This window comes from Capronia epimyces, assembly GCF_000585565.1.
Source record: "Capronia epimyces CBS 606.96 chromosome Unknown aczIQ-supercont1.2, whole genome shotgun sequence".
NCBI lineage: Eukaryota > Fungi > Ascomycota > Eurotiomycetes > Chaetothyriales > Herpotrichiellaceae > Capronia > Capronia epimyces.
Genome location: NW_006912905.1, coordinates 1,121,195 through 1,146,434, shown reverse-complemented (window position 1 = coordinate 1,146,434; position 25,240 = coordinate 1,121,195). Strand labels below are relative to the sequence as shown.

The 25,240-nt window shown below is 53.7% G+C and overlaps 7 protein-coding genes across 7 annotated transcripts; 1 reads left to right on the top strand and 6 right to left on the bottom strand.

Moving 5' to 3' along the window:
* Positions 1 to 115: 115 nt before the first annotated feature.
* On the bottom strand, positions 116 to 1,948 carry A1O3_02231 (uncharacterized protein; the record flags this gene model as incomplete). The annotated part of the gene is made up of 1 exon (XM_007732374.1): positions 116 to 1,948. One exon carries the CDS (start codon positions 1,946 to 1,948, stop codon positions 116 to 118), a length of 1,833 nt encoding a protein of 610 aa, XP_007730564.1.
* Positions 1,949 to 3,042: 1,094 nt separating this feature from the next.
* A1O3_02230 (uric acid-xanthine permease) lies at positions 3,043 to 4,979 on the bottom strand (the record flags this gene model as incomplete). Its single annotated transcript, XM_007732373.1, has 4 exons — positions 3,043 to 3,420; positions 3,477 to 3,577; positions 3,638 to 4,521; positions 4,576 to 4,979. The coding sequence occupies 4 exons, from the start codon at positions 4,977 to 4,979 to the stop codon at positions 3,043 to 3,045; spliced, it is 1,767 nt and encodes a 588-aa protein (XP_007730563.1).
* A 1,753-nt stretch (positions 4,980 to 6,732) lies between these two features.
* Positions 6,733 to 8,686, bottom strand: A1O3_02229 (uncharacterized protein; the record flags this gene model as incomplete). The annotated part of the gene is made up of 8 exons (XM_007732372.1): positions 6,733 to 7,055; positions 7,115 to 7,276; positions 7,332 to 7,453; positions 7,512 to 7,749; positions 7,812 to 7,932; positions 7,984 to 8,123; positions 8,225 to 8,272; positions 8,341 to 8,686. 8 exons carry the CDS (start codon positions 8,684 to 8,686, stop codon positions 6,733 to 6,735), a joined length of 1,500 nt encoding a protein of 499 aa, XP_007730562.1.
* A 1,204-nt stretch (positions 8,687 to 9,890) lies between these two features.
* On the bottom strand, positions 9,891 to 12,028 carry A1O3_02228 (uncharacterized protein; the record flags this gene model as incomplete). The annotated part of the gene is made up of 7 exons (XM_007732371.1): positions 9,891 to 10,097; positions 10,156 to 11,338; positions 11,387 to 11,490; positions 11,544 to 11,592; positions 11,657 to 11,799; positions 11,856 to 11,915; positions 11,966 to 12,028. The coding sequence occupies 7 exons, from the start codon at positions 12,026 to 12,028 to the stop codon at positions 9,891 to 9,893; spliced, it is 1,809 nt and encodes a 602-aa protein (XP_007730561.1).
* A 2,551-nt stretch (positions 12,029 to 14,579) lies between these two features.
* On the top strand, positions 14,580 to 17,576 carry A1O3_02227 (uncharacterized protein; the record flags this gene model as incomplete). Its single annotated transcript, XM_007732370.1, has 1 exon — positions 14,580 to 17,576. One exon carries the CDS (start codon positions 14,580 to 14,582, stop codon positions 17,574 to 17,576), a length of 2,997 nt encoding a protein of 998 aa, XP_007730560.1.
* A 1,757-nt stretch (positions 17,577 to 19,333) lies between these two features.
* A1O3_02226 (uncharacterized protein) lies at positions 19,334 to 21,544 on the bottom strand (the record flags this gene model as incomplete). Its single annotated transcript, XM_007732369.1, has 8 exons — positions 19,334 to 20,082; positions 20,338 to 20,374; positions 20,430 to 20,661; positions 20,717 to 20,936; positions 20,992 to 21,145; positions 21,202 to 21,322; positions 21,380 to 21,403; positions 21,453 to 21,544. The coding sequence occupies 8 exons, from the start codon at positions 21,542 to 21,544 to the stop codon at positions 19,334 to 19,336; spliced, it is 1,629 nt and encodes a 542-aa protein (XP_007730559.1).
* A 2,630-nt stretch (positions 21,545 to 24,174) lies between these two features.
* On the bottom strand, positions 24,175 to 24,969 carry A1O3_02225 (uncharacterized protein; the record flags this gene model as incomplete). The annotated part of the gene is made up of 1 exon (XM_007732368.1): positions 24,175 to 24,969. The coding sequence occupies one exon, from the start codon at positions 24,967 to 24,969 to the stop codon at positions 24,175 to 24,177; it is 795 nt and encodes a 264-aa protein (XP_007730558.1).
* Between the last annotated feature and the right edge of the window lie 271 nt (positions 24,970 to 25,240).

Sequence of the window (25,240 nt, the reverse complement as noted above, 5' to 3'; positions counted from 1 at the left end):
TTTATATACATTAAATCGTAGCATCATCACGCCGTTACATTTTGGTACATTGTGCCGACGCCGTCGCCACTCGATCCAAAAGAAAAAATCCAGACAAAATCCGCGGCTAAAAATCTCATCGCGCATAAGCGGGAGGTGGAGTGTGTTCCATGTCACGAGGAGACATGGGCCCAAAGCTGCCCCTCAACCGTTCCTCCTCGTACCGTTTGGCCATCTCGCTAGCGATCTTCATCATCCACGCTCGTTCAGCGATGGTGCCGGCATTGGAGGAATCGGTGACAAACGACAGAAAATTCGGGAGGGCTGGTCGCGAAGGCCCGGCCTCCGAGGGTGAGCCGGACTTTTCCCTCTGGACCGAACGTGCCTCAGGGGCTGGTTGAGAAACTGAACGCTCTTTTTGGTCCGGCAAGAACATTGAAGCTCTTGGTGTCTCATCATCATCAAGAGATGCGAGGACTGGTTTTCGGGACCGCACACGGATGGTCGCATCAGGGTCTCTCGCTCGGGAAGACTTGTGGGCTTCGTGTGCAGAATCTTCGGCAGCAGACGAGATGACAGGTCCTGGGGTGCCTTCGCTGACGCTACGCTCTCCTAGAGCACTGTTACTCCGGCCTTGGAGAGTCCCAATGCGCTTAGCTACCACTGGACTTTCAGGCGGTGTAATGAGACCGAGCCCTCGCGTGGGGTCTGAAGACATGGTTGCTGCAGGTGCAGAAAAGATAGTCGGTCCCGTGGACGTGCTTTCTGTCACGCTTGCTGTGTCGGGAGTCAACCCATATTCACTGGCCGTCTCAGGCGTGCCAGTTTCTGGATGTGCTCGCAAGTCGACCACGCGCTTCTTCCTTTTGCGCGTTCTATGTCCCTGGCCGTGACGTCCACTGTTCAAACCTAAGCCACTACTGGTGGACTGGAAGCTAGGCAGGCCAGGCCGAGAGTGGGAAGTGCCATCAAGTGTATAAGTTGTCGTAGTACTGAGACTTGCGGCGTACGAGTGTGTCCTAGACAGAGCCGGGGTAGTCGCTCGGCTATGCAATCCGTTCATTTCTCCACGCTCCATGGGTCCTGTCCAGGCCCTAAAAACAGCATCCTGGATCGATGGAGTGAAAAGCGATAGCGTGCGATGCGAGTCGGTCAGAGTTGCCAGACGTATTAGATTCTTCCTCGAAAACAGCGACTGGGTTTCCACCGACGAGTCTAAAGACAAGGAAGCGACCTCCGCGGGAGTCAACACCGCCCCCGTCGAGTCCACAGGATCCTGCGGAGGACTGGCCAGCGGATCGACCACCACCTCGTCCTTGAAACTCTCGGCAGGCCCGAGCTCACGCTCTTCACGCGCTTTGTATTCGGGCACCCACAGCCGTAACGAGAGTCGATGGATAATGGCAGGCAATTCGTCCATGAGGAGACCTCTCAATTGGTTCTCGATTTCTCGCTGCAAGAAGTTGGCAACGAAGGGAATCGAGTCGAAAGTCGAAGACACTCGCAGAGATTCGAGGGGGTCATTCCGGAAGACCAAAGTCAAGCCCTTCTGGCGGGAAAACACGAGTATAATGAAGGCGGACAACCGGAACTCCGACAGCGTGATTTGCAACGGAATGGTCAGGCCCTTGTCAGCAGCCAAAGGCTGTGGTGACGCGAAGGCTGGTCGTGTATGTAGATAGGTATTCAGAGGATTTGCTTGCACCTTTGTCTTGAGGGTCAGATATGCATTTCCTCTGTATGTCATTTTGAAGGTGCCGCGAAATCTATCCTCTGCTAGGTCGCCTATTTCCAAGATCTCCAGCTCGGGGGCAACATTGCCCAAATTGAGCTCGTTGACGATTATATCGTCCACAATGATGGCGGGCTTAGGGTCGGCTCGATTGAGAGCATTGGTGAGGAGTTCCTGGGCGCGTGGGAGGAAACCGGCGTCGGTAGATAAGGGAGACCAGTTGAAGTTGAAGGCCATGGTTCAGGTCAAGACCTTGCAGGTGGTGTCTATCAGGGTAGCAGTTTATGATCGAGGGCGACAAACATGGCTTTGAACGAGGACACCAGCGATATCTGCGGTCGTGGACTCAATGGCGGACAAGTCAATCAACAACGCTCGTGGCCTGCAGTGGTCTGACGAGGTCGCGTGATAAGGTTGTTTGGTAGATGGCAGGCGGAAGGCGGTACGACCTCACGCGGCCTTGCAGATGCTTAGCTCTGCAGATGGAATGTACAATAGATGGATTGCAGTGAAGACGGGCTGCTGACACGACGAGGGTAGAATATGATTGTTGTTGGAAAAACCCCGTGCATGGGTTGGTAGACGAAACTGCAATCGCAGCTTTCCTGGCAGTTTAGTTTGATTTCAGTTGGTTGATCCGCTTGCACCGAAAGTGTCCAAGAAAAGCAAACACCCGGTCGGCAAACCTGCTGCACGGGGCGTGGTTGACGTAGCTTGTCGGACATTCACATTCACAACACACCACATCGAACATCGAGCATCATCGACAGACAGAGACGCAAGAGATGCTCAACCAACACAATGTCCGACATCGAAGGCGGCAGGCCCCAAGCCCGATGGTCAGTCTTGAAAGAAAAAGTGCCTCATGTTTGGCGCAGGAATCGCCGAGGTTTGATCCTACGCACAGCTCCGAGATATCAGAGAAACCCCTCATGAAATTTTACACCAAGTATTGTCTGCCGCTGTGCCTTCCTCCTCCCTCGGACATACTCCGACCGGACATCCTTGAGTTACTCGCACTCATCCCGTCATTTGCAGTACAGAAAGGCCTACAGTACCTTAGTAGGTAGAGAACTACTGCCGTGTAGATACGATGTGAATTCAGTACAGGTGACCTCTGGAGGCAGAGACTTCCTCAATGCCAACACAATATTGTAATACTTTTTATGTAAGACGGGTATCTCAGATGTTCAAGTCGTAACTTTCTTTCCACCACAATCAGACAGCATCCCCTCAGTTAACACATACACAGGGCATATCTATTCATTAAGCCATCTTCAAAAAATGCTACTCCAGACTGGCGCCAACCGAAAAAGTTTTGCTGATGCAGATTACACCATTTCCTTCGAAGGCTGGTCCTGCACCTTGGAGGATGGCTCGCCGACAGAGCTGGGAGTGTCAGATCGCTTGTGCTCTGCCAGTTCATCATGCTCGAAATCTTCAGGGGTATCCTCGAGCTCGTCGGGCAGGGTCAAGTTCAGGATCATAGAGATGAAGGCGGTAACGGCAAAGCCCGTTTCCATGACCAGGACGATGGCATCATAGAAACCTCGCAGAGCATGGTTGTTGCCCTGGTACGTGAAGACGTTCTCGAACCAGGTGGGCACCAATGTGGCGCCGAAGCCGACGGCGAGCGAGGCTGTGAGGATGAATCGGGTGCGGCGGTTGAATGGGACTCGGTTGACAATGGCCATGCCGGAAACCGCGACCTGATTTCTTGCTGTCAGATAGAGTGAACCAAGATCTCTGAAGACAAAACACTTACGGAGCAGAAGAGAAAAGTGGTCATGCCACCGAGCACTGCGCTCGGGATGGCGACCAGGGCAGCCGAGAACTTGGCAAAGAGACCCATGATGAAGAGGAAGACTGTCAACTCTGGTCAGCAAACCGGCCATTTGAAGGCTGGACTTGAGAGGGGTTTCTTACAGCAGCACCAGTATCCGGCCTTGCGGTTGGCACAGCGCGTCAGTGCAATGACACCGTTGTTCTGGGCGAAGGTGGACATGGGAGTGATGGTCATCAGAGCAGCGAGAATGCCGTTGCATCCATCCGCCAACACGCCACCCTGGATACGGGACTCGAATTCGGGGCCTTCGACATCGAGACGGGACACATCGCAAGTGGCAGTCACATCACCAATTGCTTCGCAGGCGCAGATGATGAAGACGGTCAAGACAGGTAAGACCAGTGGTCCATACAGCTTGAGAGGGAACGTCTTGACCCAGATGAAAGATGCCACCGGGGCACTCTTGATGCCGGAGTCATCGAAATACCCACACGCGGCCGCGACAATGCAGCCCACCAAAAGGCCGATGATGACGCTGGTGGACTTCATGATCGGAGAGCCGAACCGTTCGGCCAGGATGATGGTGAGAAAGACGAGGAAGCCCAGGCCGATGAAAGAGGCACTGCCCCAGCGGAGAGCGTGAGGCGCGGTGATATCGGGGCAGAGCCTGAAAAATCCATCATCGGGCAGTGTGTCGCAGAGACCGCTGCCACCAGCCCAGTTCTGGAAGCCGCTCTGGATCAGGTGGACGCCGATGAGCATGACGGTGGGGCCGGTCACGATGGGAGGAAAGATGCGCTGGAGAGCTTTTGGTGGCATGAAGGAAATGGCGACTTCAATCAAGGCGCAGAGGGCACAGGTTCCAATCAGGGCACCATAAGCTTCAGGACAAGGGAGTCTGTTGCCGTCTGCGTCGACTGGGCAGAAGCCGTTCGAATACATCTGGTTGAAGGCACCCTGGGCCACGGGGATGATGGCGAAAGAGGTGCCGACGACCGAGATCAAGCCGGTTCCAAGGTAGTATCTGGACGAGTCTGGTCAGTTTTGGGCAGTGGCTCAAAGTCAACGATGGACCTACGGAGTCTTGTAGATGTGGAAGCGCGTGATCTGGATGGCTGAGAGAATGCCGCACACGATCAACGAGGTCGAGACAAGATATTGCTGGTAGTCGACCGTCAGGTTGGCACCCCCTTGGCCGGCCAGGATGATGGGGGGAGTCATGATACCCGCCAACATGGCCAGGGCGTGCTGGAAGCCGAGCAAAAATGCCAGGACGACGGGCATGGGATCGTTCAGGCCGAAGAAGGGGCTCGCGCGACGAGGCCTCTTGAGGAAGGGAATGTTTGGGCGGAAGAGAAAGGCGTAGTCGTACGTTCCGATGAGGCCGTTCTTGGTGAAAAAGGTCTTGCGCAGACGGTTGGCCCGGTCGGCCATGGTTTGCTTGGGGCTCATATTAGGCCCGATTCTGTCTGCTTCACCCATGGCTGGGGGGTTGGTGGCTCTGATGCTAGCTGAGCCCAATGTTGTTTCAGTATGGGGGACGGATGGAGGAGAGGGCGAACAGCAACACGGTGTGATGTGTGATGGGTTCGCGGGCTCCAGGGAGGATGGACGAGGGAGGACGAGTCTTGGTACAGGGCAAGTCAGCGGAGAGCCAGGGTGTCGGGGGACTCTTATACAGAGTCCAGATAGATGGTCATGGCCAGTTCCGTCGGCATCGAGCACTGTTCGACTCGAATTGCTGCATCTTGCTGCATATCCCGTGGCAGGTCTGTATTCTGTAGTGTGCGGTGGGCCAGAAGACCAAGGGCGGTGGAGACCTGATCAGCTCTAGCGGGCAGCCCACAGCAGGAGGCTGTCGGCCAGCGGCGACGAGCAGCTTCCTGCTGTAAGCCTTGGAGCCCAGCAAAAGGGTGCGGTTTAGGGGCCTCAGGAGCCCCCAGAGAGGTGAGCACAGGCGGCCATCGCCTGGATCGGGACCCCCCATGGCTACCTCAGGTATGGAGGCTCCTTAGACCCCTGTCGACAGCTTTCGGCCTCTATCTCGGCTCGTCCAGGCCTGCTGGTTGGGCCGGAGGCGCCCGAACATGCCAGCGATAGGCGGCTTGGCGGGCAGGAGATGACCGTTTCATTCGAATCATCCCCGTTATCTTGCCCTCTGCTAACCCGCTCCGGCTAGAGAGTTCAGAGATCCCGCGTCGAGCGTAAAGCAATCGACAAAGAATCAACCATGTTGCATTGTCATCGAGATATCAGGCTCCCATCCGCCCGCTGCCATTGGTGCATCTCTTTCCCCCAGTCATGCCATTACTTGCACTGCTTCCCTGGCGAACAGTTTGCATCGTTTCTTTTTTATCACTTGGCTCCATACATGCCTGGCCTGTCATGCTCCCCTAGACCGCTGGTGGAACCTGGAGAAGCTGTAGGCCAACCGATCCATCGCTTCCCTTCACTTGAGATAACTCCATCGGGCCTGTTGGTCTGTTGGCAGGAGCAGATCACGGTGATCCGAGGCCGGATTAGACGAATCACCAGTAGCTCAAGATTCTTCGTCGATGAGGTCCTCCTCAGTACGAGTAGAATCGAGAATCCATTTCACCCTGTTCCTGGCAGTCAGAGCATAAAATTGCATGAGCCGGGATGCTGTTGCCCTCTTTGGTGCTGAGGATGTATCAAGCGTCATACCAGTGTCGTTATCAGGATCGACCAACAACTAAGTCACACCAAGACTGATAGCCCGTGACGCCGAGCTGGCCTGGAACAGCCCAGAGTCCAAACTCAGCTTTCTAACCTTCTGATGGGTGATAGGAGGGTTTCCAAGTGGCATGATGCTCGTTGCCGCTACGTGCAGGGCTCCTCAGGCCTGATGTCAATCCTGAATCTGGGTGAGTTGTCGGCTCTGCTAACCCAAGATCTCGGTTTAGCGTCGCGTGCCTCTCTTCTGAAATCGATTTGAGCACAAAGCCACGATTCGGGTTTCTCTGCCTCCGATGCCTCCGAGAATGCATCATGTCCTTATCAGATACTGTGATGTTGTCACCTCAAACCCAGCTGACCTGTCATCGAGATCCCTTTGCTCACGCAATGCGAACCATCCAGGCGTCCCGGGCTTGTTGATCTCGGCACCAAGATCAGCAATCTATACATCTGCCAGCCCACAAAGCTCGAATTCGCTAACCGGACCGCCGTGCCGTGCTCGAGCCTGCATCTTCCGATCTCAATGTGGGATCTGCCTTCAATACTTCCTTGCCAACTTGCTCCACGACCGCAGCTTCGGACCGAAAAAGAATAGGACATATACCAACAACACTAAACCAATGCTGATGAATCCTAGAGTGGCGAATGCCCACTTGGCAGACATGTTGGCAAACATCGCCACACCGGCATGGGCACATCCGGCCGCGATCAGGAAGCTTGGAATCAAGAAGGCGGCAATGGCACTCGCAGCCACGTTGGGATAGGAGTCGGTGATGTATGTCAGCATAGCGAGCCAGAGGAGCGGATCGCAGAAGCCAAGGACAGCGCCGGCAACGATGGGTGACCAGTAGGACGCAGACCCTGATGAGCTCTTGATTAGCCGAGATCCTTTTGGGCGAGTCGTTCCAGAGGGTACGTACCATCGCAGGTCCATGCAAACCAGAATAGCGACGCGGGGAATAGCCACACTGTGACCAGGGAAGTCAGGAACCGGGCTTCTGGCCGGTGCCGCCCACGTCTCAGCCTGTCACGGCGGAATAAGTAGGTCTGAACTGGGACAAAGCAGAATGTCACCGTGACCCCTGTTCGAATGCATCAGCTTCTGCACGAAGCAGTCTTGGAGCAAATCCAACTCACCAACGCAAAAGTTGAGATAGGTCAGCGACGCGCCGATATAGCTGAGTCCATTGTTGACCACGAATACGCCAAACACTCCGTCCAGGTAGAGAAAGAGCAGGCCGTACGCAAAGCCGTTGTACCTAATCGCCGCGTGTCAATTCGAGGTGCACAAGCTCCCTGCTGGAGTGGTTTCCTTACAGCCCAAGCGAGATCACAATGGGTTCGGTCACCATGATCTTCAACGCCATGGTGGTCACAAATTTCAGCTCCCTTGCCACGGACAATCGACTCGACGCCAGAGCAATCTCGACGGCATTTTGATCGACGCTTCCTCGACGCTTCACCTCCCGAGTGATGACAATGCGGGGAAGGGTTTCGGGTAAGAAGCAGAGCACAAAGGCAAAGGCGCCGCCAATGATTATATTGATGTAAAAGACTGCAATAGACCCGTCAGCATTCTGCAGGCACGAGTCGGCGGTGTCTGGGAGCAAGACGTACTCCATCGCCACCCGAGCGAGTCGTTCTCCGCGATCCATTCACCAATGGGCGAACCAAGGCTAGGGCCGAAGTTTGCGCTCAGAACGAACAGAGCCATGGGCTGCGCAGCATCATCGGCGTCCTGAAGCCCGCCGTTAGCTCGAGTCGAGAACCGTCAGCAAGCCATGCATACCCCAAAGAGATCCGAGACGGTTCCAGCGACATTGTTCAGCGCGACTGATCCCGCCACTCCAATGAGGAAGCAGAAGATGATCAGCATAGGCAAATTGTAGGCCAGAGCCGTGCCGATGTTTAGGATCGCGTAAAGGAGTACTGCGCGAGCTGGTCAGCCCTAGTCCGCCTTTTGACACAGCAGTCTGCTGCCATTCCATTTCTCGTTGGAGAACTTGGGGAGGCAGAAAGCGCGGTCTTACTGGAGAAAACATAGACCCATTTGCGACCGCCAATGTCGGACAGAGGACCTAAACCAGCATCATCAGCAGCGCCCCGTGCCACCGTTTTTTTGGAGCAGGCTAGGGCCACACCATACCCAGAAACGCAGGCCCGACGGCCGTTCCGATGATGAACATCGACTGGCCCAAGGTTACCACCTGAGCTGACGAAGGCCATTTCTCCTGGATCAGGAACTCGACGGACACGTAGGTGGTGGAGGTCAAGGTCACGAAGACCTGAAGAAGACAGTAGACAGAGACAATGGCCCATTTCTTGTACCAGGGCCAGCGCATTGGGTGGGCGTCATCGCTGCTCCGGATCCTCTCCAGCAGCTCCAGAGGGGTCAGGTTCTTGGGTGTCCCCTCGACGTCGGCTGGGGATAGGGTCTGCTTCTCCTCCAGTTTGCTGACAGCCGGGTCAACTGGCCGGGATGTGTCGGCCATGGTCACGAACAGCGATCCGATCGCCCGACGACTGAAGAGAAGGCGCGCGACAGAACAAGTCCAAGTCCAGCAGCGTTGACGACCGCGACAAAGTGAGGACGGGAAACTAGGAAAAGAAATTGAATGCCGTCGACCAAGAGAGGCCCGATCAAAAATAATATGGACGACGAAAGATGAGCCCGGGCTGCCTTGTCGGTGGTGTTGTGGATCCCGCTGCCGCCCTCCACCACGATGTAACATGCAGAGCCCGAGCGATCCGAGCGATTGCACAGGGCACACAGAGGGGGGGATGCTTTATCGCAAGGCTGGCCATGACCAGCATGATGGACAAGATGAGCATTCCATCCCACCTGCAACGATGCACCGCTGTTATCTCCATGGCCAGTGAAAAGCCAGAGCCGGGACATTGCCCTTGTTACCCCGCTGATATCGGCAGCCTACGGAAGAGCGAGAGCCTGGCATGTTGCTCTGTCACACTGACGATTACGGAGTACGGACTACTTACTAACTAGTCAAGCTTCCCAAGCCCTCGTGGCCGCAATGCTTGTCATACCAAGCAAGCGGAGCCTAAGGAGGGTTGATACAGGTACGTATGTACCACCGTACCACCACACCCTCTACTCCCTACCAGGTGCCCACAGAGTACTCCCTGTCTTCCACTCCGGATACTCTGTAAGCTTGGACGAGCGATTACCCTCGTGGCGTTCGATGCGCTTAGGACGCCATCCAGGACATGTTCAACAAGGCAAGGCTTAGCCCAAGCCCCCCGCTGAACCGCCCAATCCCCACCCGATCACTTATCTCATGGCTGATTATGGAGTACCATTACCACGCTCACATCCAGAGAGAGTCGGAGGATCAAAGAGGCAGACAGTAGGATGGGTGGAAGATGCAGCCAGGTGTCTGGCTTATATGTACGGAGTACTGATAGCAGTAGATCGCTCTGCCTCTCTCGTACTCATATCGATACTCCTACAGTACCATTTATCCCGTACAGAGTAGAGATATATATGTGAAGGAATCGCACCGTCGGCTACGAGACGACATAGAAGCGAAGAAAAGATCCGCCACAAAATGACACGTCACTTAACAAGAAAATGGTCGGGACGGACCACCAGGTTGAGGACATGTGTGAATCTGAGATTTGAAGAGGCTAAAATCCAGCGAATCCCCCATCTACGGAGTACGAAGTTCGGGGTAGATATCATGATGATTTCAGAGCCTTCACCTCGGCTACAAGTTCGGTCAGCGTCTGGGTCAAGCCGGTCAGCTGCTGCGATTGCTGCGCGATCAACGCCTTGAGGTTCTTGATCTCATCCTCTAGTGGTTCTGAAGCTGCGCCACTGCCCGGAACGGCAGGCTCTTCATCGGCTGTGTCTGTATGCGCTGGAGTGTTTTTGGGCTCCGTCCCCTGCGAATGGTTAGCCCGACACCTTCCTGACATCTACTATCGGTACACTTGTTCTTACCTTGACAGTCAACGACGACGACGCCGGTTTGGGCTCCGGTGCTTCCACATCTTCCCAGACAGTGCTGGTGACCGGGGTGGGTGCGTCTTTCTTCACTTCGGCAGCAGCTGGCTGGACTGCGGACTTTCTTTCCACGGGGGGTTGAACCTCCTCGAAGCTGGAATCATCGTCATCGTCCTGCTCCACCGGCTCGGTGTCTTGGAACTTGGTGGCCGCTGCCATCATGGTGGCGCCTTGTTCCTTCATGGTTGGAGGCGGACTTCGGACGGTGGTGGGAGTCGGTTCGGGCTCTGATTTGGCGGCAATGTCGCTCTTTGGCTCCGGCAGCTTCACCGGCTCCGGGGTCTTCTTCACAGGCTGGGCTTCGTCTGCTGCCACCTCTTTCAACCCGGCACCGTCATAGAGGCTCTCGAGCGAGATCTTTGGCGGCAGTCCCTCGGCGCCGTCGAACCAGTCTTTACTGCTCATGGCAGGCTTCAATCCAACTGTGGGTGGATAGATGTCTTCTTGGAAGGTCTCCGCTCTTCGGGGCACAATGAACGAGATGGGCTCGATGTAGCTGTCGTTCACCGTCTTGTACGCGCGCATGACTTCGTTTTCGTGCATATTCACTCCTCTCTTGGGCACGAATGCAACGCCGCGCTGAGGGTCGGAAGATTTGTACTCGGACAAATACTCGAACTTGTCGTGCTCGTACTCGTAATATCGAATGTTCCCATCTCCTTTGCCAGCAAGATACAGACATTGTGTGCCATCGTCCCAGAAAGGCATGCAGACTCCCGAGATCGAATCGAGCATCTGGAACCCGTCGACGGGCTGCTGGGGAGCTCTGATATCCCACAGCGCGAGCTGACGGTCGCTCATGCGCGAGAAGCCTGTCGTGGCAATCCGGTCGTGTTCACCCATCCATACTGCCCGACTGTTCTTCGCGCCGGCATGACCCGCCACTTCGTGAACCGGTTTCTCTTGCCGCGTGTCCCATATTCTCAGTTTCTTGTCTCGAGAGGTGGTGACCAACAGAGATCCATTTGCACTCCATGACATGGACTGTATCACCTCGCCAACTTTCAGAGAGAGCTTGGAAGCACCCGCCTCGATGTCCCACAGCTTGATTGTGAAGTCTCCGGCAGCTGATGCGAGAACATTTTCGGCCGCGGGATTGAACAATATATGTCCAACCTTTCTGAATGGATGTCAGTCCCCGGTCGTTTATCGAAGGATGGTTCTGTACTTAGGATGGCCGCTCAGTTTGCCGACCGGAGCAATGTCCTGGACTTCGTCCGCTGGAAGATCTAGGTGCAACGTAAAGTCATCAGGCACCCGCCACAGAAACACCTAGACAGGTTAATGCTGGTACGCACACACTTCGGTTTTTCGGGGGGCGTTACCTTTCCATCGTCGGAGCCTGATGCGATCAGAGAATCATTGAATGGGTTCCTATATCCCATCAGCCCCTGGCTCCATTCCTTGTCTCACTTTGTTTTATTGGAAGGGTGCGCACCAGTCCGTGTCCAACACCACTGCGGTGTGTCCTCGAAAGAGCGGTATCCGCTCCGGTAATCGGCCCCTTTCGTTGAGGGGAATGACTGCAAACGCTCCTCCGCCACTGCTGTCCCAATTGACCGAGAGGTATTCCGGATTGGCCTGGCCGGTCAGCACCAGGCGCGGGATGGGCAGCGACTTTCTTTGGGTCCGCATACCTTGATCAAATTGGTGTCCCAGGCATTCTTCGACACCCTCACATTGTCATAGCATTGTTCCTAAATCTCTTAACCTGGTGCCGCGGCATCGAGCTGGAGCAAGGGCGAACCTTTCGAGTCGGGCGGCCGAACACGTGCCGGTATTTAGAGGAGCGAACGAAGCGGTTTGCCATGCTTCTTTTCTTTGCACAGAATGGTCGAGAGGGAAGCTTGGAAGACTGGACCTGCAGTCTCCAAGCTGGATCAGTCAGACAAAACTTGTAGCCCTAATGCGGTCAAAGGTACCATTCGACTTGTTGTCCCTTTTGGAGCTGACCGAGTGCGCAGATCGGCGTTTCGGATGGTCAGACTGCATCGCCGCTTTCAGAGCTGAGTCTATCAGGCAACTGAGCCGAAGGATCTTCCCACTATTAGTACTAGCGTGTGTAGAATTAGTATCCGTACTATTTTACAACGTCCTCCTTGTGTCTAGCGACCCATCAACGCTTCCTTGCTTTTGTTAAACCCAAGATCAAAACAATAGAAATGCAATGCCCTTGAAGGCACACGCCGGAGCCCTCGCGGCATATGGATAAAGACATCCTTGCCCAGGCCTATCATCGGCGGCTCGGTGCCCCTGACTTTCCACGACAAGGCTGGGGTAGACTCGGGAGACTACAGCGACAAGATGGCATCGACTATTCACTGCCTTCTGTTACAGGCTTGCCCCGATCCTGAAACCGCCTCAATATGGACAAGAGGATTCGTTGCCTCTGAAGCTTGCATTCACTCCGTGTCCATTGACGACATCTGCATTGATGGCCGTTCACATTGGTTTCAATATCCCTGGTTATCGCGTTCGTCCGTGTGACTGTCCCCTGAGGCGGTGATGATATGATATGAAGTGCCTAGCACTGACGGCTTGACTAATGGCGTGCCTTCGATTCCTTCATCGGCTTCACTGACCCACTTCTCCTGCCAGAATCTGATATTTTACTTATTCTCTTCTTATGTATCTCGCCGGACCTGCTCACAACGGACCAGACTAGTTCTTTGGATATTGCTGCTCTCCATGTCGTACTCAGCGGAGCCTCCATCCTACAAGTCGTCCGAGATGCCAGCTGCGACGAGCAGGCCGATACACCTAATGTATGTTGTTGATCCTGAGACGAATACAGTAGCGCTTCCATTCCGACCGAACAAGCCAACAGGTTTGCAAAAGCTGTACCGCCGAGCATGCTGCGGCTCTACCGCGGGCCTCCTGCTCTGGACCTTGGGATTCTTGGTGGCGCTTGTTGTCCCAATTGTTGTTGTTTACTCTCGCGGCCAACTCTCGCCAAACTCAAATCGGACTGTGGCTACTGGCATGGAGTCCTCGACTTCGTCCAGTCCCTCACCGAGCTCTCTGCCCACGGCTTCGACATCTGTCTCCACGGCTATCTCGACTTCTATCTTGACATCTGTCTCAACGTCTATTATCACCACCACATTTACCTCGATCTCAACTGATACGACAGTAAGCATGTCCACACTGACTACCACAATGACCACGGTCTCCACATCCAGCGTTACTTACTCTCCACCATCTACTGTCCTGATTACAACAGCTGTGACTACAACTGTTACTCCCGAAACTCAGAGGAATTCCGTGTCAGTTTCTACGGTCTTAGGGCGCACCACTACCACCGTTACCCCCGTTTTAAAGGTGACTACGCAGTTTGTGGCCCCGGTCACAGGATCGCTGCACAGCTCTAATCCGGCCCCGTCGAAAGGACCAAACGCCTCCTGTCCCGGCAGCCGAACGGACGAGAAATGTCAAAAGGTCTGTCAGAACGCGCAGCGCTGCGGCGACGGTAGTGTCGGTGCGTTTGCCGACTTACAGGAGTGCTGTAGCTACTGCGACTGCAAAGCACCTTCCACATAAATCACCGTGCAAGAGGGGTGTTCCAAATATCAAGCACTTCCTCGAGACTGGATGTCTTTACGGTGAGTTGGTTCGGCCATCTCACTGAATCACCCGTTGGATGGAGGATCTAGGTATGGGGAGAAAATAGGTTGTCGATGTATGCCATCGGATATGTCAGTATGTATTACTTCTCCCGCTTCCGAAGAGGGCCGGCCGGGGGACAATTCTCACAGCGATGACCGAGAGAGGAAGGACAGTAGACGCCAACTATCATAAACCAGGCTTTGGTGCGAGACAATCTAGGATCTTCTTGCCGAACGTGCACTATCAAAATTGCTGCTAAGTGGACGGTATCTCCAAACAGTGCTGTGCAATCTAGCTGCGAGAAATGATCTATACACTTACAATAGAGGACATCGTGCGCAACCTTCTGCCTGCCCGGGTACTATAATGAGTAATAAACAGGCTGTATGTCTTGTGCGACGATTTCGCCGAACGACCTGTTTTAGGTGCTGGGCAGGGTGGAACAATCGAGAATGTCTGACGGACCTGTTCTGGTCATGACAAGAAAAAATGGTCGAGCATAGGTCATTTTAATTATTGTCTGACTAAAAAGGCTGCTTCGTCAGACTTCGCGACCTACCACACTTCCCGAGTCCTTCGTGTGCTGACTCGAGGGCTCTACAGCTCGTCGACCGCAGTCTACTCTTCTGTGCCTCTCAGCTTTTGTAGCTGCTTGTTTGGATATGTCTTCTCCCTTAGCGCGTACATAGTCAGACTTACAGTCAACACCCGATGCCTTCAAACCATGATTTCTATACCTTGACCCTCATCGACTCATGGCTGCCACCGAACCGCCCACCACAGGCTTGCTCAACCTAGAGAAAGAGCTTGTCTGCTTCATCTGCACCGAGGTTCTTTACCAGCCGCTGACCCTGCTCGATTGCTTGCATACCTTCTGCGGCTCTTGTTTGAAGGAGTGGTTTTCCCACCAGCATCGCAAAGCCCTCCACGCCCATTCTTCAGTCTCAACTCCCCCATACACCTGCCCGACATGTCGTGCCCCGGTGAAAGATGTCCAGCACAATGCGATGATCAACACTCTGCTAGATATGTTCCTCGCAGCCAATCCCGGGAAGGACAGGACGACGGAAGAGAAAGCCGAGATGGCACAGATCTACAAAGCGGGTGATGAGATTCTCCCCAAACTTGAGAGTCATCGGAGGCGAGAGCGCAGGCGGCGGGAAGAGGAGGAGGGGCTTGCGAGAGAACGACGAAGCGCCAGTCATGTGCCACAGGACAGAAGTCGGCGGGATCAACAGTTATACAATGCTTCGACTGACACGGGATTGACACCACATCCCAGGGGTGGAGATAGCAGAAGTCGTGAACGCAGGGACAGGACAGAAAGGTCAAGGGACGCTGATCGTCATGAGCGGCGGCAACACCAGCAAAATACAGAGGCAATGGTCTCCGCCCCTCGCACAGCTAGTTCCCCGAGCTCTGCAGGCCTGTCCTCGTCTCTGTCTCCTCCGACGGGTTCACCGAGACATCCAGACGCCGTCGAGGCGCGTCAAAGAGGAGCTCGAACTGTTGCTCACCAGGCCAGCTTGATCTCTCTGGTCAGCGCATCAGAGAGCGGAACGGGTACTGGAGATAGTCTCAATGAGGCCCAACTAATGCAAGAGATTTTGGCCGAGGGTCTACTCGATGGCATCAACGTGGAGGATCTGACCGAGGCAGAGCAAGATGAACTCAGCGAGCTCATTGCCGAACGATACAGGCAATTACATCCGGAGAGGATGCGAAGAGCAGGGGCGGAGGAGGCTAGAGCAGAGACTGTGCCGAACGAAACACGACAGCCCGAAGTACAAATCGAAGAGGCAGATCGTCATCCCCGTCAATCCTCGCGGAGTACCCAGCGACAGCAGGCACACCCCAGTCCCAGATCCAGCCGTAGCGTTACCATAGGAGGCACGGACGGACGACCACCCTCAGCCTTTCCACAGCCAGCGGCCGAGCAGACGCTCACACTACCTCAAGGTGCAACGCATCGACGCCGAGCTTCCAACGAGAGCGGGAGAAGAGAGACGTCAGCCACGAGAACAAGAATAACCTCGCCATCCAGCGGTTCGCGCAATGCGCCAGCTGCCAGGTCTGCCACTGATCTTTCGGATAGACCTCAATCTATAGCCTTTGCCTCGGAGCGCCGACCGCAAGTCTCCCACACTACCCGGTCAAATACTGAGCCTAGGGCATCACCTCGAGCTTCAGAAGTGTGGCAATCTGCAGGACGCCAAGTTTCAAGTCCTCCACAGCTAGATTCTCCCACCGTACTAGCCCCAAGGACAGATGAAGATCCGCCGGTTATGTCCAGCGTCAACACCGCGCCCGTCCCTACGTCCATTCCAATGATAGATCCCGCAGCATGCGCTCCTGAGCCTCTTGCGTCGGTTCCGACCACTGTCTCGACAAGATTCCAAGAACCATCAATCAAGTGTGCTCGCTGCGCCCGCCCTAACATTCAATATGAGGTACATAAACACTGTTCTTCTTGCAAGCTTGACCTCTGCTTGAGATGTTACAGGGCCGGGCGGGGATGCAATCACTGGTATGGGTTTGGCCACGCAGCTATGTTCAAGTTTGAGGCGTCACAACCGTTGAACAGGAACAGCCAACCCATCGAATTGCCTCATCTATTAATTGGACGACGATACCAACGGCCGCCCGCAAGCACGAGCGAGGATGAGCAGCGAAATGTCGTGACTTCTTCGTCTGATGCGGTCTCGCGGTTGCAGGAGGGCAGCTTTTGCGACCGGTGCGGCAGCTTCGCCAACGATTACTTCTGGTCCTGCGACTATTGTAACGATGGCGAGTGGGGATTCTGTAACGACTGCGTGAACACGAATCACTGTTGTAAACATCCTCTCCTCCCCGTTGCACGCAAGCCCATCGATCCCCGACCAACTGCTTCGCGGCCCGGAACAGCAGGGACAGAGACCGGTACTCATTCATTAAGTCCATTTAATACTGCCGGTCGCGTCCCATCTCCAGCCCAGAGCGCACCATCAAGTACAACGTCCGCCAATGGGGCTTTCCCCAAGCTTCGAGCCGACTTTGCTCCATTGGTGATAACGATAAATTGTGATATCTGTGCACGCCCTGTTTCCCCGGAAGAAATATGGTACCACTGTCCAGGCCACCCGACACCATCAGCCGAGAAGCCAGATCAAAAGGGCGACTTCGATATTTGCAGTACCTGTTACCACAGCTTTGTCAAAACCGGTCAGATCAAGCGCGACGATGGCCCGGATGGATGGCGTCTCTGTCCCAGCGGACATCGTATGATTTCAGTCACCTTTGAACAAGAAAGGGACGAAGGTCAGCGACGCGTCATCCTTCGCGACCTGGTTGGCGGTGCGAAAATGACTGAAGCAGACATGGTGGCGTGGAAGATCACAAATACTCAATTGAGCTCAAACAGCATCCAACGTGCTGCTGACCCGACTGCTACCGCTGCAACTACTGGTCGCGGAGGCCAGTGGGTCTGGCGCGAAGATTCCTCTGGGACACGACGAGCAACTCGAGCACGAGCGCCCACACTCCCATCCTCGGCTCCAAGTTCGACAAGATTAGAGTTCCCTCCAGATGGTGGAGTGGGCAAAGTCTGCCGGTCCCGATGGAGTTACTATCCAGAGGAAGGTAAAGATGGAGAAGGCGAATTGATGTTCCCCAAGCACGCGGAGATTCACGAGGTCGAGGACATCAATGAAGACTGGTCGTTTGGTGTCTACGCCGGCGACATGGGTGTGTTTCCGGCAGTTTATGTGAGGTAAATTGCCCAGGGAAAGACAAGAGAGAAGTGCAACAGTCATGAATGAAGTTTGGACTTGATGTGTCACATTTGAACAATAAATACGGCCTCAGTTACGAATGAACGAATTAAATGACCCGACTCTGGTTGGTAATGGTGACAATCCTCGAATATGAAATGAGATATAGCTTGAACGATAATAGAACGAGGACTGGTCACTTTACTCTTTCCACACACTCTATCTAGAGCCTGTCTGTTCTTTTGAGACTTGACTTCTCGTGACTGTGTCAAACTTAGGCGTATTCTCAGCCTTGTGCTTTAACCAGAAGGCTAGTTTAGGCATACTATACTACATAGCCTGCGATCTCCCTGCTACCCTTTGATAGAGAACATGGAACACTTCAACCTTTGCCAGACTGCTGGGTCCCAACCTCCAGTGTCAGTATCAGTGTCAGTATCAGTGTCAGTATCAGCTCTGAACCGTACAGACTATTGCCGGTGCCAGGTCATCGACTACGCCTCGGCGCCTGTCCGGCATCTTATACGTTCACGTTCACGTTGACATTCAAGCGGTGATCTGGATCTAACCTACAAGCTACAACTTGAATTTGAACGTCAACGCCCGAGCTAGAGATGGGCCGACTTTGGCGACTTATATGGGTGTTAGTGACGTAGAGTATAGTATAGGGACGAGAGGACGAAGGGAGCCACGGTGAGGGCGACGGCGATGGCGATGACGACGGCGAGAGTGATTTCGTTCTGCCCAAGGTACGTGGACGAAGTGTGGTATAGTGCTCCTTACGTTAGTCTCTATACGGCTCTCTATACTGTTCTCGGCGAGGCTCTCTATGCCCTCTATGCTGTTCATGTGCTGGTCTCTGTACTGGTCTCTATGTACTTTTTACGTGGTCTGTAGTGTTTCTCTCTACTGCTCTTGTCGAGGCTTTCTGCGGAATTTGATGAGGCTATCTCTGTCACGGTTGTGCACAGTATAACTAATGAGCTACCGGTACAGTAGTGCGTCAACAACAAGAATCTGGCAATACGCGAATCTCACGAGTATTGTCACGGCAGTCACACGGTAGAATAAGTCGCTAATATCACAACGGAAGCTGCTTACTCACGAGTCACATGGTATCAGAGAGGCCTCATACTCGTTGCACGCCACAGCAACTCTTTTTGATACTCTCTCTGTCTTGTATTCATATCATTTTGAGTATACACGCTCACTCGTTGCCTGTGCACTTTGTGATGATCTCTATACTGTTCTTTGCTGTATAATACCTTAATCTATCCATCTTAAGTTAGTAGTACTAGAGAGCATAGAGAGCCTCGCCGAGAACAGTATAGAGAGCCGTATAGAGACTAACGTAAGGAGCACTATACCACACTTCGTCCACGTACCTTGGGCAAGACGAAATCACTCTCGCCGTCGCCCCAATACTCCGGGTAAGCAGTGTAGGAAGAGTGCTGGAACAGATACTGAAATCAGATAATCAACAAGCACATAAGGAATCCTCATAGTTCAGTGGGAATGGTGTGCAACCACAGTAATATTGCTTCACATTCTCCTTCGGTCATTGCTCAACATGATCACTCGTAGACTTGTCATTCTAGGGAGGCTTGTAGCCTCACTAGTTAATCAATGATATCCCAGCGTCCTCCTTGTCCGAGAAAGAGCACGACAGAAACCCACGTGTGGTCTCTGCCTGTGCCCCTCCGCCTCTGCCGCCCAAGCCAGGACTCTCTGAATCCTTCGGCTTGATCAGCCCCTCCTACTTATGCAGCCGCCTCGTTTTTCTCAACCGCTTCTGTCTGGTGGGCGACTTCGGTGACAGGACTGTCTCGCCTCTCGTGGTGTTGGACTGCGAAGCTCAATCGCTTCTCCGGATCAACATCACCTTGCTCCTCTCTCACCACGTGCTGGTAGTCGACATGGGTATTCCATGGCTTGACATCACTGAGGAAGATTTCCTCTACTTCCTCTAGAGTCTTGCCGGCGGTCTCCGGGAAGCAAAGGAAGACGTGGATCGTCATGGCGGTACAGAAGACACCAAACACAATGTACACTTTCCACTTGATGTTGACGAACGCCGGGGGCACAAAGTAGGAGAGCGCGAAGTTGAAGATCCAGTTGGACGCTGTCGTGAGAGCGACTGCCTTACCGCGAACGCGCAGGGGGTATAGTTCTGGTGGGTAAATCCAAGACACTGGACCCCAAGTAGGGGCGAAAGACGCCACAAATAGATAGGTGCACGCGATGACTGCCTTTGCCGGAGCACCGTGAATCTGCCAGGATTCCTCCTCAACATGGTCAATGCCACCCTTGGGTGCTGGAGATCCGTACGTGGCCAACATCCCACCGTTGGCATACATCCAGATTGCCATGAAGGTTGAGCCGATCATCAGTGGCCATCGGCGTCCCCAGCGGTCGATAAACATGAGTGCGAATATGGTCATGAATACGTTGATCACGTATTGGATGGACGAGGCCACCAGATTGGAATTTCCTTTAAGACCGGCCATACCTGTAGGAGAGAGATCAGCGAGAGAAACAGACAAGAGGTTCTTCGAGAGCTGTCATGCTGCCAAAAGCTGCTACCACCAGCAGACACGTGACTTGCACGTGATCTGGCTTGGCAGGCACGTGCAATGCGGGTATGCAGCCGAGGCTCCGCCCTTAGCGCATATCCTCAGCCTCGCAGCCTCGCCGCCTCCCAAATCTTGATATACAATGTATTCTTCACAACAGCATCGCTCCATCGATGGGAAACATGACTTACCGAACAAATAAGTGATATAGTACATACTCACATTCATCTGCTTACGTAAGCAGCTGGTATTGGACAGGAAGGAGGGAAATCGAATAGCTTACCCCTGTGAGTTGAGACCAGATCTGAGTGAAGACGCCCACGTGGGTTCGATAGATCATCTTGGGCTTGAACAGTTCGAGGAAAGTAACATCAGCGTTTCTACGCTCGAATTCGCACATGTCCTTAATTTCCTGGAGTTCGCGAAGGACAAATTGGTTGTTACGGTCACCTTTCGCATGGACAAGGGCCAGGACATCGTGACACTGCTCCCAGCGGTCCTTACGCGCAAGCCATCTAGAACATTGTCAGAGATTAGGATCGCTCCCGTTCCAACAGCATTGCAACTCACCTAGGTGATTCCGGGAGGAAGAATAGTCCGAAGAATAAGATGATGGCAGGAATCATCTGCAAACCCCAAGGTACGCGAAAGGCCGCAGTACCGTCGATAAAGCTGCAACCGTAGCTGATGTAGAACATGATGAGAATACCCCAGGTGATGGCCCATTGCTGGGCACCGACCACGCGGCCTCGTTTGCTAGGTGGTGCTAGTTCGGATACATAGACAGGAACTAGACTGGCTGTCAGCAATGACCTCTCGTCCGCCAGCGGACGAGAGCAACATACCTTGCGCAGAGCAGATACCAACGCTGAAGCCGTTGATGAATCTGCCCACAACAAGCATTCCAATATTCTGGGAAGCGCATATCAGGATGGACCCGATGCACCAAATCACAGAGCCGATTTGGATCGCCCGTTTGCGCCCGAAGATATCAGTCAACTGCAAGCGCGGTCAGGTCGCTGAGAGTCGAGTCGGGGGGGAGAGCAGGGACATACGAAGCCAGAAGATAGAGCACCAACAAAACTTCCGCCAGGCATTGAAGCTGTGATTCCGCCCTGGGTATTAGAATGGGGTCCAGAGCATTGGGGTGGCCCACTGGGCCCTTCGTTGAAGTAGCTGGAGCCATAGAGTCAGTGGCTGTGAGCTGAGATACAGAGTGCTAGATAGAGGTACCATTTGTATTGTTGTGTGCCGAGGCTATATGACAGTCAGATATTGGACAGAACGTTGACGGGGACCTCCTTACATAGCGGACATCGAACTGATATCGAAGCCAAAGAGCCCCCCGCCGATGACAGCGATGGCTGTGATAAAGTAGATATTGCCGATTTGATACATGTTGGCGACTGGTGCGGTTCTGACGTCTCCAAAGGCCCAAGGGTAGGGTGGTGGTGGAGGATGGAAGAAGGGCGGAAATGATCAGGGGGGGGAATGGAAGATCTTGTATTCTGGCAAGGCAACGCCAAATGGACCAGGGACAGTCGTGGATTGACGGCACGGCGATGCCGATGGAGTGGAGAGCGTTACATGAGAAGCTGGATGCTGTGCTACGTGGAGTTGGTAAAGGGCGTCGCTCGCAAATGTGCAGTGTAGAATGGGGCCCTAGTTTGTGGAGAAGCAGGAGAGACGGGGAAAGTTACATGGTCGAATCGCGGGGGCCCCTGAGCCCAGGGAGCCTTGTTAGCCTAGCCTAGGTAAGCCTAAGGCCCAAGGCCTAAGGGTGGGTGTCAAAATCCTGTAGCTGGGGGGTTACAGCACACAGCGGCCGCCCAGTAGCTAGATTATAACCATCTCTAGACCTAGGATTTGTATAGTAAAAATCGGATATTGACTCCCAGGAGGCCGTAGAATGTAGCTTGTATAGTAGAAAGATATTTATCCCGTAGAGCTGAAGATGGCTCTTCAACGATTGAGGGGGCAGTCTGAAGAGACTGCCGAGCACCACGATTCGCACCTACCTCATGGTACTCGCTACGATGTTTCCCTTCTCCTACCCAGGACAGAGCATCCTCATCCATACTATACTCCTGATGGGGTGTGAATGGCTGCATGCCGACCAATCTCCCTCTGCCGCTCGTCGTCCTTTCCCATCTGGGGCTTTGACTTGGATGCGTGTGCAGGCTAAGACTTGCTAGGGTGCGCCACCACTCCCCAGCTTCAGGCTTAACCAGCGCCACTGACAGCATCCCGGCCAGGATCGTCGTCCTCTGCCAATGTCAGGCACGGCCATTGAGACGCCCCAACCTGAGGCCTGAATGTAACGAAACCGCTGATCACCTCTTTCAACGATCCTGTGATACTACCATCTATATCCACCTTGTGCACTTCGTCCAACCGCCATCAGCAAAGCTTGGGGCTGTCCAGCCAGATGTCGTACTCTGGAGTAGCAAGCAGTTCGATGCAACCTCGTCTGTGACAGACTTGCAATCACAAGGACAATTCGAAAACCACATGCGACATGCTCGACCCGTCCTCCTCCCACGTCTGCACTCGGTCGATCCTCGAGCGAGAGTCTTACAGAGTACAGATCAGTGGTGCTGCGGTGCAAGAGCTTGAACGAAGACAATACGGAGCGCACACCGTAACACTGATCATTTTTCCGGCTTAACAAGAATCAGCCTGTGGCTGGACAGCGCAGGGAACGGAACGCAGCTTACATCCGGTGTCGAAAACCATCCTCGGTTCGAGATCAAGACGATCGTCTACACGTGTTGGCATTTCCAGTGCTGCTGATCCCCGAGCACCTCTCGATCTATTACTGCATCCAATATCCATCCTGTTTCCACACCACTTACCAAAAGAAGTGTTCCTCCGGCGGTGGAGACTCAATAAGAACTCCCAGACTTAATGATAGGGGGAACTAGGACTGACCGGCACCAGGCTGCCGAGTTCCCAATTGCCTATTATTATTGTTCGAACGTCGTATTGGGAGCCTGCCCCATCCGTCGCACATTTAATTACCTGAAATGCGTTCCAGACAGAAATAGCATGCTCCTCTGGGAGAAGTGTGTTATTGGATCCTATGCGACGGGCGCACACACTTTCTTACTCTATTTTGCCCGACTCTAGCGTTACCAGAGCCGCCCATATCGTTCTCTTTGCAGTGGGAGAGCACAACGCGGCATATCTTTTCGGTTTGAAGCCAGACGAGGGGTACGCTGCGCTATGGTTCCAGGAGAATGGGTTAATGATGTGGACATACCTGGAAGGCTGGCTTGATGATGGACGGAAGGCAATCGTCCCGGATCCGACCAACACCGACGAGTTTATCAGTCTGATTCTCAGTCAAGAACTCCTTAAAGATCCTACCACACAACACATTATAAACGGCCCATGGAGCCTCCTTCATAGGAGACGTTTGCTGTTTCTGTACACACAGTACGGAGCAACTGCGGAGTACGGAGTACGGAGTACTCTTCCATACGTCGTTTGAATGGAGCTGCCACTTGAGCGCGCTCAACGAGCGGGTCCGAAGCGAGGCCATCTTGTTTACAAGCCGGACTTGCAACCTAGCACGGGCTTCACATGGTTCTAGCATCTTCAACTAATGAGGTGGGCTCCTGTGCCAATGCGACTCTTCTCTGCGGAAAAGGTTTGCGCACAATGGCAAAGATAGAGAAATCTCGTAGTCGCCGAGGGCCTCGAACACCTGTTGATTCATAACTCGTTGATTAGCCAGCTGTTGGCCATGCTATTTATACGTGGAGTGAACTTCCAATATGCAACCCGATGGACGAGATATTTTTGGAGGACATAGATGACAGAATCTATCATATTCCCTGAAGGTACAAGCTTGCCTCGCCGTTCGGTGAGGAATTATTGAACACTTCCCGATCTTGTCAACCTTGCTCTGTCGAGTGCTGGAGGATGGAGAATGTGATGGTTTGTGCTTGCACATCGTTCCTACTCTAAACACTGTGGCTAGTCTACGGAACCATTTGACCACCATGGAATGCGGCAAGACATGATCACTTGAACTTTTTGGTCGACGTCTGTGCATATGCTAGGCTGAAGGTGTTGGAAATCTCCTTATATGCGACGTGAAGGACCCAGAAAGGTATGAAAACCCACAAGGTGTTGAAAAAGACCAGATAGAGCCAGAGATATACCGGATCCTCTCCAGCCAGCGCAGTGTTGCCACTCAACCATTCGGGTGCAAAGGTCATGAAGCCACCATAGAGTTCTCCGGTTGCGAGCATGACCGCCGCAAACCAGAGTCGAGACTGGTATCGAGCTCTGACCACTTGATCATCAGAGTTGACGACTTTGGCTATAAGATAGCATATGTACACAGCGACAGGTCCAGCCAGGCCCACAGTGAGAACTTCCAACGATATCACAGTCAGGTCAGCTCCTCCCCATCGTCGATCAGCTTTTGCATATTCCTGCCATAGCCTCGCCATGGGTGCTTGCGAATACAGGGCGCCGTAGCGACGGTCCGGCCGGTTGAATAGGTATGCTTGTGCTTCAGCGCTTCCTGCAGCATGCTTTTGCGAGGTCGAGGCGGGCAATTCGGCGTACGAGAAGAAGCAGTGGTATAGATAGCTACCCTCTATGATGAAATGCGTGAGGAAGTCATATGCGTGCCACAGGAAAAGGAGGTAGTATTTCCGAGGGGTGGCAGGTCTCAGGACTTTGGCTGCGAGGAGTTGAGCTGATGGCATGAGGGAGAAGGCGATGGCAAGGGACAGCGCGGTGCCCGTGTCCAGGGTGAAGGGCGGCGAAGTGGCCGTGGCCGTCGTTGCCGGCACAGAGGATGCCATGCTGTGCTGGCTATGGAGGGGTGAGGTAGTGGTCGAGGGTCGAGGGAGAGAAGAGGGTGCGTGTTGAACAGTGTGGTCAATGAGGCTACTGTAAGGCACCGTCAACAATATTTGCAGCAGCTATGTACAGTTAGTACAGTACAAGCACCTCTTGGCCGAGCGTGGGTTGTCTAGCCCGCACGGTAGCTTTCCCCAGCTTTCGGATGCAGTCCACTGGGTCTCGTCTCAGTGTTCTGGTGTTGAGACTGCGGCGGCCTCAACCCCCACCACT